The sequence below is a fragment of the Siniperca chuatsi genome, linkage group LG8 (genome assembly GCF_020085105.1).
Source record: "Siniperca chuatsi isolate FFG_IHB_CAS linkage group LG8, ASM2008510v1, whole genome shotgun sequence".
NCBI lineage: Eukaryota > Metazoa > Chordata > Actinopteri > Centrarchiformes > Sinipercidae > Siniperca > Siniperca chuatsi.
The window spans coordinates 239,672-254,814 of NC_058049.1; the positions used below are offsets into that span (position 1 = coordinate 239,672).

Consider the following 15,143-nt stretch of genomic DNA (forward strand, 5'->3'; position numbering starts at 1 on the left):
AATCTGAATCTTTAGGAGGGCCGCAGCAGAGAGACCTCCTCTCCATATGTCTGCTTCGTTTGCATCTGAAAGCTGAGGGCTGGGGGGGGGGGGAGAGGAGGAGGGGGAGGAGGAGGAGGAGGAAGGGCGAACTGCCTCCCTGCAGCATCAGGTCTGAGGGTATTTGTGCTGCTCAGCTGCAAAATGTCTCCTTTTTCTTCATCAGGGAGAATAAATCAGCTTCAGTCTGAACGAAAAACACAAAAATCACTTCAGGTCTTTGGTGGAGAATCAAACAGTAAAATATTCAGACAGAGACGGTGTCGTCCCCCATTCGTCCAGGAGTGTTCTATCGTAGAAAAGGTCTCAGTCGTAGTCTTGATTCTGAAAACAGTGTCCAGATGACTACGACTGAAACCTTTTCTACAATATTCAGACAGAGAAGAAGAAAAGGTCAGTTCGAATGATTGTTTTAGATCAGCTGGAGATTTAAAGCAAAAGAAGAAGAGAGAAGGAAAGTAATAAATGTAACTGTGAGGTTTTCGGTTCGATTATTTAGTCGTGGAGGCGACGTAGAAATCCTCCAGGGAGGGACCAGAACTTCTAAACTGGACTAAGCCACTAAGTGATCTCTCTGATCTCTGATCAATGCAACAGCTGTTAGCTTATGGATAGCTATTAGCTTATGTTATCTGTTAGCTTATGGATATCTGTTAGCTTATGGTTAACTGTTAGCTTATGTTAGCTGTCAGCTTATGTTAGCTGTTAGATTATGTTATCTGTTAGCTTATGCATAGCTATTAGCTTATGGTTAGCTGTTAGCTTATGGATAGCTAGCTAAACTGTTATTGTTGTAGCTAAACTGCTAAGGGGCTGAAGTTCTTCTTCTGGTGTTTTTGTCAGTTAGCAAACAGCTTCAGGTGCACCAGCACCTCGTTCCGGACTGGAGGAGGACCGACCCTGGTTTACATGCAGCCCAGAAAACAAAGACTGTCATCAGATTTGTGACCGACAGACGCAGACACGTGACTGACTGCAGCGGTGGAAAGTACATAAGTACGTTTACTCAAGTGCTGTTCTCTAGTGTTTCATGGTGCTTTACACTTACGCTACATTTATTTGACAGCTGTAGTTACTTTGCAGATTCAGATTATTAACAGGAAACATATTATTACAGATGAAGCTGCCCAGCAGAACATGAAGTGATTACAACAAGCTCCACCTTCAGCAGCTGCAGCTTTAAAGTGGTGAAACCGTCCTGCATAATGAGCACTTTTACTTTTGGTACTTTTAGTTTATTTTGATGCTTTTGTACTTTTACTGAAGTAACCGTGTGAATGCAGTATTTGTACGTGCGTTTGCTGCAGTAACAGATCTGAGTTCTTCTTCCAGCTGAGTTTTGAATCTGATATGAAATGAAGTGTCGAGTGTAAACGAGGCGTTGAACTGAGTCGCCTTCAGACGTGACAACGTGAAGAATTAGCAGAACATTTCTGTGCCGAGCCGTCGGCCGGAGAGGATCTTTAAATGCTCGTCCTGCTCGCAGAGGAACAAAGATCCTGCGTCGCTCTGCGGAGGCTCAGTGATGGTGATGGTGATGATGAAGGTGATGGTGATGATGATGATGCAGATGAAGGGGGGTGGCGGTCCTGACACCGACACGGGGGTCGTGACCTGGAGGCTCTTTGCAGACATCTGTAGCTGCTGCACATTCCCTGACACCTCCCTCCGTCCAATCAGCTCCCCGGAAGAATGTATGACCTGCGCCCCCGAGGCCACGCCCCCTGTGACACACAGCGGCAGCTGATCTACGGCTGCTGCCGCCGACACACTGACACACCACAGAAGAAGAAAGCAGGAGGAACTTCCTCCCTCACAAACACTGATTTCTCTCAGAGAGCAGAGCTGAGTCCTCAGCTTCTGCTGCCCTCTGCTGGTCTGCTGGTCTACAGGTCTGCTGGTCTGCAGGTCTGCTGGTCTGCTGGTCTACAGGTCTGCTGGTGTACTATTATATCATAGCACCTTTCATACACAAAGACAGTTAAAAAAATACAGTAACATTAAATGAAATACAAAGGGTTATGGTTGTATATATATGTGTATGTATATATTTATATATATATATATATATATATATATATATATATATATATATATATATATATATATATATATATATATATACACACAGTGGTGTGAAAAAGTTTTTGCCTTCCTGATTTCTTATTTTTTTGCATGTTTGTCACTTAAATGTTTCAGATCAGCAAACTAATTTAAATATTAGTCAAAGATAACACAAGTCAACACAAAATGCAGTTTTTAAATGAAGGTTGTTATTATTAAGGGAAAATAAAATCCAAACCTACATGGCCCTGTGTGAAAAAGTGATTGCGCCCTAAACCTAATAACTGGTTGCTCCACCCTTAGCAGCAACAACTGCAGTCAAGCATTTGCGATAACTTGCAGTGAGTCTTTTACAGAGCTGTGGAGGAGTTCTTCTTCAGCCATTCAGAGGTGGACTTGCTGGTGTGTTTTGGATCATCGTCCTGCTGCAGAATCCAAGTTCACTTCAGCTCGAGGTCACGAACAGATGGCCGGACGTTCTCCTTCAGGAGTTTTTGGTAGACGGCAGAATTCATGGATCCATTTATCACAGCAAGTCTTCCAGGTCCTGAAGCAGCAAAACAGCCCCAGACCATCACACTACCACCACCATATTTTACTGTTGGTATGATGTTCTTTTTCTGAAATGCGGTGTTACTTTCACGCCAGATGTAATGGGACACACACCTTCCAAAAAGAGTATTTTCCCAAAAGTCTTGGGGATCATCAAGATGTTTTCTGGCAAAAATGAGACGAGCCTTAATGTTCTTTTTGCTCAGCAGTGGTTTTCGTCTTGGACTCTGCCATGCCGGCCATTTTTGCCCAGTCTCTTTCTTATGGTGGAGTCATGAACACTGACCTTAACTGAGGCAAGTGAGGCCTGCAGCTCTTTGGATGCTGTTGTGGGGTCTCTGAATGGCTGAAGAAGAACAAAATGAAGACTTTGCAGTGGCCTAGTCAGAGTCCTGACCTGAATCCTATTGAGATGCTGCGGCATGACCTTAAAAAGGCCGTTCATGCTCAAAAACCCTCCAATGTGGCTGAATTACAACAATTCTGCAAAGATGAGTGGGCCAAAACTCCTCCACAGCGCTGTAAAAGACTCACTGCAAGTTATCGCAAACGCTATTGCAGTTGTTGCTGCTAAGGGTGGAGCAACCAGTTATTAGGTTTAGGGGCAATCACTTTTTCACACAGGGCCATGTAGGTTTGGATTTAGTTTCCCTTAATTATAACAACCTTCATTTAAAAACTGCATTTTGTGTTTACTTGTGTTATCTTTGACTAATATTTAAATTTGTTTGCTGATCTGAAACATTTAAGTGACAAACATGCAAAAAATAAGAAATCAGGAAGGCAAACACTTTTACACCACTGTATATATATATAAAAACCTATATATATATATATATATATATATATATATATATATATATATATATGTATATATATATATATATATGTATATATATATATATATATATATATATATATATATATATATATATATATATATATATATAAAACTGTAACCCTTTCAATTACAGATCAGTATAAATAAATAAGTGAATCGTTTTATTTTATTACTTCATGTTTATGAGTATAAAGACAAGTATTTAACATGAACACCATTTACACACGATGATACAATCAGATGTTTTCCTGCTTCAGATCCATCCATCAGAATCAGATCACTTCTATTGATCAGCTGTGTTCAGACATACAGGGAGTTTCCAGCGCCTCTAAATGTGCTTACACAGAAACATATAGAATATTAAACATACTGAATATTAAACATACAGAATATTAAACATACAGAATATTAAACATACTGAATATTAAATATACAGAATATATAAATATAGTGAATAATAAATATACAGAATATATAAACATACTGAATATATAAACATACTGAATATATAGAAATACAGAATATTAAATATACTGAATATTAAATATACAGAATATATAAACATACTGAATATATAAATATACAGAATATTAAATATACAGAATATATAAACATACTGAATATATAAATATACAGAATATTAAATATACAGAATATTAAACATACTGAATATTAAACATACAGAATATTAAACATACAGAATATTAAACATACTGAATATTAAATATACAGAATATATAAATATACTGAATAATAAATATACAGAATATATAAACATACTGAATATATAAACATACTGAATATATAGAAATACAGAATATTAAATATACTGAATATTAAATATACAGAATATATAAACATACTGAATATATAAATATACAGAATATTAAATATACAGAATATTAAATATACAGAATATATAAACATACTGAATATATAGAAATACAGAATATTAAATATACAGAATATTAAATATACAGAATATATAAACATACTGAATATATAAATATACAGAATATTAAATATACAGAATATATAAATATACAGAATATTAAATATACAGAATATATAAACATACTGAATATATAGAAATACAGAATATTAAATATACAGAATATTAAATATACAGAATATTAAATATACAGAATATATAAACATACTGAATATATAGAAATACAGAATATTAAATATACAGAATATTAAATATACAGAATATATAAACATACTGAATATATAAATATACTGAATATTAAACATACAGAATATTAAATATACAGAATATATAAATATACTGTATATATAAATATACTCAATATTAAACATAGTGAATATATAAATATACTGAATATATAAATATACAGAATATTAAATATACAGAATATTAAATATACAGAATATTAAACATAGTGAATAAATAAATATACTCAATATTAAACATACTGAATATATAAATATACAGAATATTAAATATACAGAATATATAAATATACAGAATATATAAACATACTGAATATATAAATATACAGAATATATAAACATACTGAATATATAAACATACTGAATATATAAATATACAGAATATTAAATATACAGAATATATAAATATACAGAATATATAAACATACTGAATATATAAATATACAGAATATTAAATATACAGAATATATAAACATACTGAATATATAAACATACTGAATATATAAATATACAGAATATATAAACATACTGAATATATAAACATACTGAATATATAAATATACAGAATATTAAATATACAGAATATATAAATATACAGAATATATAAACATACTGAATATATAAATATACAGAATATTAAACATAGTGAATAAATAAATATACAGAATATTAAATATACTGAATATATAAATATACTGAATATATAAATATACAGAATAAATAAATATACAGAATATATAAATATTCATACATATATTTATCTCCTGTATATATTTATACAGGAGACAGGTTGTAAGATCTCCACTTGATTTGAAGCTTCATATTAACTTCAGAGAGACTTTAAAATGTATGTTCAGGCAGAAGGAGGACTGTGGTCTGGCCCGTGGTCCGGACTGTGGTCCGATCTGTGGTCTGGCCCGTGGTCCGGACTGTGGTCCGATCTGTGGTCTGGCCCGTGGTCTGGACTGTGGTCTGGCCCGTGGTCTGGCCCGTGGTCCGGACTGTGGTCTGATCTGTGGTCTGGCCCGTGGTCCGGACTGTGGTCCGATCTGTGGTCTGGCCCGTGGTCTGGACTGTGGTCCGCCCGTGGTGTGGCCCGGTCCGGACTGTGGTCTGATCTGTGGTCTGGCCCGTGGTCCGGACTGTGGTCCGATCTGTGGTCTGGCCCGTGGTCTGGACTGTGGTCTGGCCCGTGGTCCGGACTGTGGTCTGATCTGTGGTCTGGCCCGTGGTCTGGCCCGTGGTCCGGACTGTGGTCTGGCCCGTGGTCCGGACTGTGCTCTGATCTGTGGTCTGGCCCGTGGTCTGGCCCCTGGTCTGGACTGTGGTCTGGTCCATCACGTCCATTAGAAGCACATGAAGAAGAGGGCAGGAGGATTCAGCCTGTTTCAGTGTTCGTGTGTGTCGGTAGAAAGACAACAGTTCCCGCATGAAGCTGCTCACCACACACCTGAGGAGGATCTTCAGAACCGGGTCCGGATCTCTGCAAACAGACGCCGCTGCTGAGCTTTTCAGATGCAGTTTTGGGGCTTCGAGGGGTTCAGACGATGCAGACATCTGTCCGGCCGGGATGTCCAAAGCTCTGCAGTCCAGATGAGAAACAGCTGAGAGGAGGACTCTGGGTTCGGGCTGAACTGGCCCTTTAAGACACGAGAACCTGAGGAACAAAGTGGAACCTGAAGGAACTGATCCAGCAGCGTCCTCTGCTGGACAACAGAGACACTGACTACACATCTGCATCCCCTCACATTTCCAGTGTACAGATTTCACATACTGCACATACATATAAACGGATACACTTCGTTATATGTACGATTTATTCCAGAAATATTGTATTTAGCTTTTTAACGTCATCTTTCTCATTTCTTTCATTTCATTATTTTTATGAATTCAGAGTGTCAGTGTTCTGTCTCTGCAGCTGCAACAGGTGTGTTTACCTTCGGATCAATCAGCTGATCTGATCTGATTGATTAGGGAGTTTTAGTGGATCTGATCTTATTTCTTTTTGATGTATTAGTTCATGTAGAGCATACAGAATATTAAATATACAGAATATTAAATATACAGAATATATAAACATAAAGAATATTAAACATTCAGAATATTAAATATACAAAATATTAAATATACAGAATATTAAACATACAGAATATTTAACATATTTATTTAATATTTAATAGTAACATCTCATTTCAGTCTGAATCTGGCACATGTTTTATATTCAAGCTGAAAAATGTAATGATGAGTTTGTGTTAATATCGAAAACATCTCCGCTCTGTAAAAGATCCTCAGTAGACAAACAACAACAACAACAACAACCAAACATGTCAAAATACATTCATGTTAAATTAAATATAAACATCCAGTCAGAAAAGATTCGTTCTTTCTTCACATTAAAAGTTTCAGTCCACAAAAGTACAATTAAAATCTTTACTAATCTTTTCTAAACTTAAATGTTTATTAAATATTGTTTTCTTAAATGTTTCTAACAAACTTCCGGTTGTGGCGGAGATGTTTTGTTCCTCCGGCCCGCAGAGGGCGCTACAGGCGGAGCTTCCTGTTTCCTGCGTGTCACATTTATTTCAGTCCGTCGAACAACAACAACAACACACGTGAGTGAAGCTGTGAGGAGTCGGTATGTTTTCGTGTTTGAAAGATAAAGTCGGGCAGGTTCTGTTACCTGGAGATGAATTCTCCTTTGAGACCGACGACACCATCTCTCTAACGGATCACGTGAAACCGGAGAAGGTGGTGTGTGGTCCGGGTCTGCGGCGGAGCGGAGACCGGCTGGTGGTGTGTAAAAGCGGCGTCCTCCGACACAAACAGCCCAACATGTTCTGGATGGATTCACAGCAGAGGAGGGTGAGACTTCAGAGGCACGATGTTCACCGGATCCGTTTACATGCGGACATTACCCTCGAGTCTCTGTTTACTGGGAAATATTTACAGTAGGTTCTACAGCGTGCAGGATTCCATTTAGAAAACGCGCAATTTAGGTGTTTTCTTGTCAGTACAAACGTGCGCCCAGTGTGTCACTAATCTTTGGCTGAATTAAAGTCACTGTGGATCAGTCGTGATTGCGGCTCAAAGATGATGTTATCAAGCCGCGCTTTGTGCCGTTAAAGTTTAACTTTATGAATCAGGTCCGCTGTTAATCCTTCCCTCCGCTCGCTGAAGCGCGCCGTGCGTCAGTTCTGAAAAGTTAAGAGTAGTTAGTAACACAGTGCCGCTCGGTGAACCAGTTGCACCCCGAATTACTCAGAAGACCAAACGCATTTATGAGAGTTATTCGTTTTTGTTCTAAAAGTTAAGTCCGTTGATCCAATTTCGTCAAATTTTAAATAGCTGTTTATTTAAATGGAGTTCGGCAGTTCCCGATAGAAGGCTGTAGTGAAGCCAAGTCTAAAAGAGATATAAACACTGAAGTGGACATTTTTGTGAAGGACAGGTGTTGAAGCAGTGCATGCTGGGAGCTGAGTCTGTCCCTGTCTGTCCTCAGTATGTCCCAGCTAAAGGAGAGACCGTCATCGGCATCGTGACTGTCAAATCAGGAGACGTCTTCAAGGTGGACTTTGGAGGAAGTGAGCAGGCGTCTCTGTCCTACCTGGCGTTTGAGGGAGCCACCAAGAGGAACCGCCCCAACGTCCAGGTGAGACACTGAGGACAGAATGTCCACAACGACCCCTCCCTCCCTGTTACCTGCACAGGTGGGCGACCTGCTGTTTAACCCCTCCCTCCCTGTGTTACCTGTACAGGTGGGCGACCTGGTGTTTAACCCCTCCCTCCCTGTGTTACCTGAACAGGTGGGCGACCTGGTGTTTAACCCCTCCCTCCCTGTGTTACCTGTACAGGCCTGCGACCTGGTGTTTAACCCCTCCCTCCCTGTGTTACCTGTACAGGTGGGCGACCTGGTGTTTAACCCCTCCCTGTGTTACCTGTACAGGTGGGCGACCTGGTGTTTAACCCCTCCCTCCCTGTGTTACCTGTACAGGCCTGCGACCTGGTGTTTAACCCCTCGCTCCCTGTGTTATCCGTACAGGTGGGCGACCTGGTGTTTAACCCCTCCCTGTGTTACCTGCACAGGTGGGCGACCTGGTGTTTAACCCCTCCCTCCCTGCGTGTTACCTGTACAGGTGGGCGACCTGGTGTTTAACCCTCCCTCCCTGCGTGTTACCTGTACAGGTACCTGGTGTTTAACCCCTCCCTCCCTGTGTTACCTGTACAGGCCTGCGACCTGGTGTTTAACCCCTCCCTCCCTGTGTTACCTGTACAGGTGGGCGACCTGGTGTTTAACCCCTCCCTCCCTGTGTTACCTGTACAGGTGGGCGACCTGGTGTTTAACCCCTCCCTGTGTTACCTGCACAGGTGGGCGACCTGGTGTTTAACCCCTCCCTCCCTGCGTGTTACCTGTACAGGTGGGCGACCTGGTGTTTAACCCCTCCCTCCCTGCGTGTTACCTGTACAGGCGGGCGACCTGGTGTTTAACCCCTCCCTCCCTGCGTGTTACCTGTACAGGTGGGCGACCTGGTGTTTAACCCCTCCCTCCCTGTGTTACCTGTACAGGTGGGCGACCTGGTGTTTAACCCCTCCCTCCCTGTGTTACCTGTACAGGTGGGCGACCTGGTGTTTAACCCCTCCCTGTGTTACCTGCACAGGTGGGCGACCTGGTGTTTAACCCCTCCCTCCCTGCGTGTTACCTGTACAGGCGGGCGACCTGGTGTTTAACCCCTCCCTCCCTGTGTTACCTGCACAGGTGGGCGACCTGGTGTTTAACCCCTCCCTGTGTTACCTGCACAGGTGGGCGACCTGGTGTTTAACCCCTCCCTCCCTGCGTGTTACCTGTACAGGCGGGCGACCTGGTGTTTAACCCCTCCCTCCCTGTGTTACCTGTACAGGTGGGCGACCTGGTGTTTAACCCTCCCTCCCTCCCTGTGTTACCTGTACAGGTGGGCGACCTGGTGTTCGCTCAGTTCATCATAGCCAATAAGGACATGGAGCCGGAGCTGGTGTGTATGGACAGTTCGGGACGAGCCAATGGGATGGGAGTATTTGGGGGAGGAGGTCTGCTCTTCACAGTCTCTCTGGGACTCGTCAGAAGGTACGAACAGCGTTCAGTGTTACTGTCTCTGACTCGATGGTCTCCGCTCCACTAAGTCTGCCCCCCCCCCAGACTGCTGGCCCCCCACAGCGAGGTCCTGTCCGACCTGCAGCAGCTGTTCCCCTGTGAGCTGGTGTTCGGGATGAACGGCCGTCTGTGGGTGAAGTCCTCCAGCGTTCAGCAGACGCTCGTCATCGCAAACCTGCTGCAGAGCTGCGACACCATGACGGACCAGCAGAGGCAGCAGCTGTTCAGGAGGGTGGCACAGGGGGCGCTGTAGACCACCTGGACCACACCTACACCTGCAGATACACCTGAACCAGCAGAGGCAGCAGCTGTTCAGGAGGGTGGCACAGGGGGCGCTGTAGACCAGCTGGACCACACCTGAACCTGCAGCTGGTGCCACAGAGGACAGTGTTTGAGTCCAGGATGAAGCAGGTTTTATAATTATATGAATGAAAACAGATAAAATATACAATCAAAAGTTGAGTTTATTTTACTTTTTTTTAAATCTGTCAATCAACACAAACCAGTCTGTGATTGGCTGTTGCTCCAGTGTGACTGAGCAGAGAGCCAATCACAGCCCTGTTTGTGTGGCTTGACGGATAAAGATGTGACGAAAAGAGACATTTTGAAAGTTTTAAGAAGAAATAAAGAAAAGAAGCAGGATGAAACATTTCGTCTGTATTTATTTTTCATTTATTTCGTATCTTATTTCTTTATTTAAGAGGTTTTGGGTCATTTACATAAATCCTCACTGTTTTCTTCTGAAATCTATTTTAAAACTGAAGTTGGATCAAAGTTAAAATAAAAGTTAAAAAGTCTGAATTAATTTCTGTCGTCGTTGAGACTGAAGGTTCGTTTTCTTTGTTTGTTCATCACGTGACAGAAACTAGAGTGAAGTCACGTGATAACTGAACCGTCTCCATGACAACCAAGGAAGGCCATGAGATGTGGCTAAAAGCTTTGAGTCAGGTTAAATGATCAGTGTGTGATGATGCAGTTTACAGTTTTTTACAATCGCTGTGACAGTTTTTTTCGATGCATTTAACAGTTTTCCTAAACTCTTCACGCACCAACACGCCTAAAACACACAGCTGGCAAAATGGTTAATTTCATGCTGAGAATCACATAAACTAAACCCCAAAACTGATTTTCAAAATACAATAATAAACTAACACATTATACACTGCGTCTAACAAAACACTGCAAACGTGTTTTACAATCAAATAATTATTCAAAACATTAACACATGTTCTCTTCCAACAGGAACATTTAGTCAATCATAACACAGTGACAGAGAAACACTATCAGCAGCTGAGACGACAGAAACTGCAGTCTTCTGTGAGTCAGGTCTGCCCTGATACAGCAGACAGGATATTGGATTGATCACAGATTGAGTTCTGTAGTTTCTTTAGAAGTTTCTCTACATCGTTGTTTCGTTGGGTTTAGTAAATGCAGGCATTTTGTTCCTTTTGCTGCAGAAATTCAATACAAAAAATGAACGACCATCTCAGAGTAGCTTTATAAAATGTCCAGTTTATGTAAAAAAATAAATACAGACACAGAATTGCTGCAGTGAAGACTTTATTTGCAAAAGGACATTACTGCAAGATATACAAACAGAAAAAGAACCGGATTATAATAAAAAAGCAAAGTAATCTTCTGCATTTGGCCGCATGTTCTCATCCACATCACACCTGATACCTTCTGCAAGGCATCATGGGAAGAGTCTGTTGGCGTGCCTTATCCGCCCCGGCAGTGATCAGCTGCGATTTATATATTTACAATCAGCTGTTGTTCATTAGCAATGGAATAAAATACAGGGAATATATTTGTGTTTGCAGCTGTTCGCTTTGACTTTAGCCTGTATAAGTTACGTTCAGAACACGATGTTATCTGTTCTGACATACAGCGTGAAAGCGTTTGTAAATCTGACTGTAAAGTGTAAAGTTGTTGTGGTCTTGGTTGAGCTTGTGTGTAAAAGAAGTTCAAGCATTTTAACAAGACGTGTTAATTGTTTAGCCTACAAAGACAGCTGTGCTAACCGCGTTAAGAGTTTAGGAAACACAGCGATTGTAAAAAACTGTAAGTAGATTAATGAGTTTATCTCACGATAACAATAATGTCGTTTAAACAAAGATTAATGAAGACTTCATTGTTAGTCTGCTCATTCATTTTTATATTGTAGCGTAAAATATGAAATAATAAATATTTCAAACGGCAGAAATATAAAGTCGAGTTCAGAGACTTTGAGACCTGAAGAGCTGAAAGTTTCCAAAACTTCACCAGAAAAAAGCACAAATCTGAGGAAAAATACGCAAAATGATCCTTGTTTTTTAACAATAAGGGTTTATTGAAGCGTCTTGTGACCCCTCAGATTCTTCTCGGGGCCTCTTGGGGGTCGGGGCCCCCAGTATGGATCCGCTGATGTACATGATTTATAGTTAAGGAGCCGAAACACGTAAAAACACTGTTGTGGTTCTTTAAAAGCGGAAACTCTGAAACTGAATCAGAGCAACAGAAGCAGGTCGACCGAACACTTCGAGTCTGAACCGAAGCTGTTTTCACGTGATGTTTAAATCTGCAGCATATTAATGATGAAACGTGTTGAATTCAACAAATCCCACCGTGAGCAAGCACTTGGCCACAGTGGCAAGGAAAAACTTCCTTTAAGAGGCGGAAACCTGAGCAGAACTGCCCATTTATCAGTTGATTAACTTTATTTTCACATTTGTAATTAAAGTTTGGTAACGTGTTTCTTTATTTTCTGAATCATTTGCTCTTATGTGACTTTTTATTTTCAGGACTTTTCCTGCAAACAGCTGTGAGCTGTAAAAAAGCTTTTTATGCATTATATCCATTATTTACAGTAGGAGGATATTTGTTATTTTCATAGTTTACAACTGAATCAATTAGTTGATTAATCAATTCGTTGATCAACAGAAAAATTAAATGGGAACAATTTTGAGTTCTGAATATGATCAGATGTACTGATTGATTAAAAATCAATAATTAGTTCCTTTGGGATCATCCAACTGCAGCTCCCACGCGATGCGTTCAGGTCCTCTGTTGTTTCTGGATGTTTGTATTTATATTGTATGATGGTAAGAATCTGACAATGTCGAGGGTTTTGAACAGGAAACGTAAAAACACTCACACGGCGAGCTGGCCAACCATCGGCAGCAGTTTGGGTTCAGGGTCCGATGACACTTCGACATGTGGAGCCGGGGATCGAACCGCCGACCGTGTGATCAGTGGACGACCCGCTGTACCTCCTGAGCCACAGCCGACCCTTTTTGTGAGTTTACTTTGATTTTCTTTTCATTCAAACCTCGACATGTTCATGATGAAAGTAAGGAGGAGTCAGTACGTGAGGACATGAAAGTTAAAAAAATCAGTGCGTTGAATAAAACCTCGGTTCCTCCCGCAGGTTCTTCGTGTCTCATGATCCGGTTCTGAAAGTTATGATGCTTTTAGGAAACTGGTCCAGGGTCAGATTTATAAAGCTGTTGCACTTTACAGTGAAGCCCGTTTCGCTCAATACTGGAGCAATTTCAAAAACTGTTGTCCCACTTAGTCACAAAAACATGGGACTGAAAAATAAATGTTTCCTTTAACCCTCGGAGAGCCACATTAAGACCTTTCCGTTTTGCACATCCTCGTGTTTTGCTTATGAAGTTGTAATTTTGTTTCGTATTATCAAGTTTCAACATTCCCAGTCGGCACAAGCTCAGATAATAATATATATATCACTCAATAAAGACTTCTGTTCACTCTAATGGGGGATATTAGCCCATAAAACAAACAGAAAAACAAAACACAGAACTTGAATTTTTACTTATTTTATTGAAAACAGCAGTGAAAACCATAATAACGAAATAAAAGCTCAGAGCAGCTGGAGGACATCAGACGGCAGGTTTCGTGTGGAGTCCAGAATCCATTTTGGCTGTCGTGGCTTCTTCTTCTTCTTCTTGTTTTGCACTTGAATATGACGCCGTTGGTGCGTGAATGCGTACGTACCTCTGAATGTGGTCTGAGCGATCGGATCTCGGTGCGTTCACACCTTTTACACCAGAATGACGCATGTTAATGGCAGGTGTAAACAGGGCCAAAGTTCAAAACTTCACTGGAGGCCGAAACATAAAACATGAACTGAACTTCCTGTTGTTGCGTTCTTCTTCCTCTTTTTTTTTTTTTGTTTTTGCGGCTGCTCGTCTAAAACACATCCAGATGTTTGTGTTGGAGCGAATCTGATCCGAGACCTGCTGCTCTCAACACAAACTGAATGCGTTACATTCAGCAGCTGCTTCCTTTCCCGTTTTCAGGCAAAAAAAAGGGCAACACTAAACTTGTCCAGGAGCAGAAAGAGTTTTACAGGCTCAGATATGTCCAGTGTTTGACTTGTTGACCACAGTCTGAAGTTAAAGGTCAGTTTCAGTCCAAATTCAATATGGGACTTTATTCATATCGTCATTTTATTCTCCTGTTTAATCTCTTATGCTGTTTTATTTTATCTCCTAGTTTACTTTTGTTTTAATCCTCTTAAATCCTATTTGTGTCTTTTTACATTCTCGTGTTTCTCGTCTTAATGTCTTCCTGCAGCATGTTGAACTGCCTTGTTGTTGAACTCTGCTTCAGTAGATATAAAGTTTTTACTCAGCTTAAATGTGACAAATCAGCAATTAACTTCTGTTCTAAAATGTTCATTATTTCTTTAGAAAGAATTTAAGCTCCACTGTGCAACATTCAGGAGCAGCCGTCGGCAGAAATATAATATTAATAAGTGTGTTTTCATCAGTGTTTAATCACCTGAAAATCAGAGCCGTTGTGTTCTCGTTACCTTAGTTACCTTTATATCTACAGAGGGAGCGGGTCCGCTTCCACGGAGGCCGCCATGTTGCACCGCCATGTTTCTACAGTATACATTTCAATTTTAGAGTCAACATACATTATTCTTCTAACTCAACTCTCCGGGACCTTCAGCTGGTGTCTTGACTTTCCCAAATATTCCAGTTCATCCTTAGACGTCTCCAGGTATCTCCAGGTCTGATTCTGTTCTGCAGAGACAGCTGTTTGAACCTCTGGATCTGTTTAACAACCTGAAACCGATCTGAGGCCGAGAGACTAAAAACCAGCAGAAAGTGAATAGAGTTCTGCTTACGCTTCTCTCTCCAGGGCTGCCAACTCTCACGCACGCTCTCACGCCACACGTCCATTTTCTGACACACTGAAAAACAAATGTGTAACTGATAACGTCGCAGAAAAATCACCTCCGCCCAGCTGATGCGACACCAGCGTATGCCCTAATAGTAATCAAACGAAGCCACTCTCGCGCTGAGAGTCGCAGAC

General features: G+C 40.8%; 1 protein-coding gene across 1 annotated transcript; it reads left to right on the forward strand.

The window, feature by feature from the left end:
• Nucleotides 1-7,257: 7,257 nt before the first annotated feature.
• On the forward strand, nucleotides 7,258-10,465 carry exosc3 (exosome component 3). The gene is made up of 4 exons (XM_044205729.1): nucleotides 7,258-7,555; nucleotides 8,193-8,342; nucleotides 9,640-9,791; nucleotides 9,864-10,465. The coding sequence occupies exons 1-4, from the start codon at nucleotides 7,331-7,333 to the stop codon at nucleotides 10,069-10,071; spliced, it is 735 nt and encodes a 244-aa protein (XP_044061664.1). The 5' UTR covers nucleotides 7,258-7,330; the 3' UTR covers nucleotides 10,072-10,465.
• The last annotated feature ends 4,678 nt before the right edge of the window (nucleotides 10,466-15,143 follow it).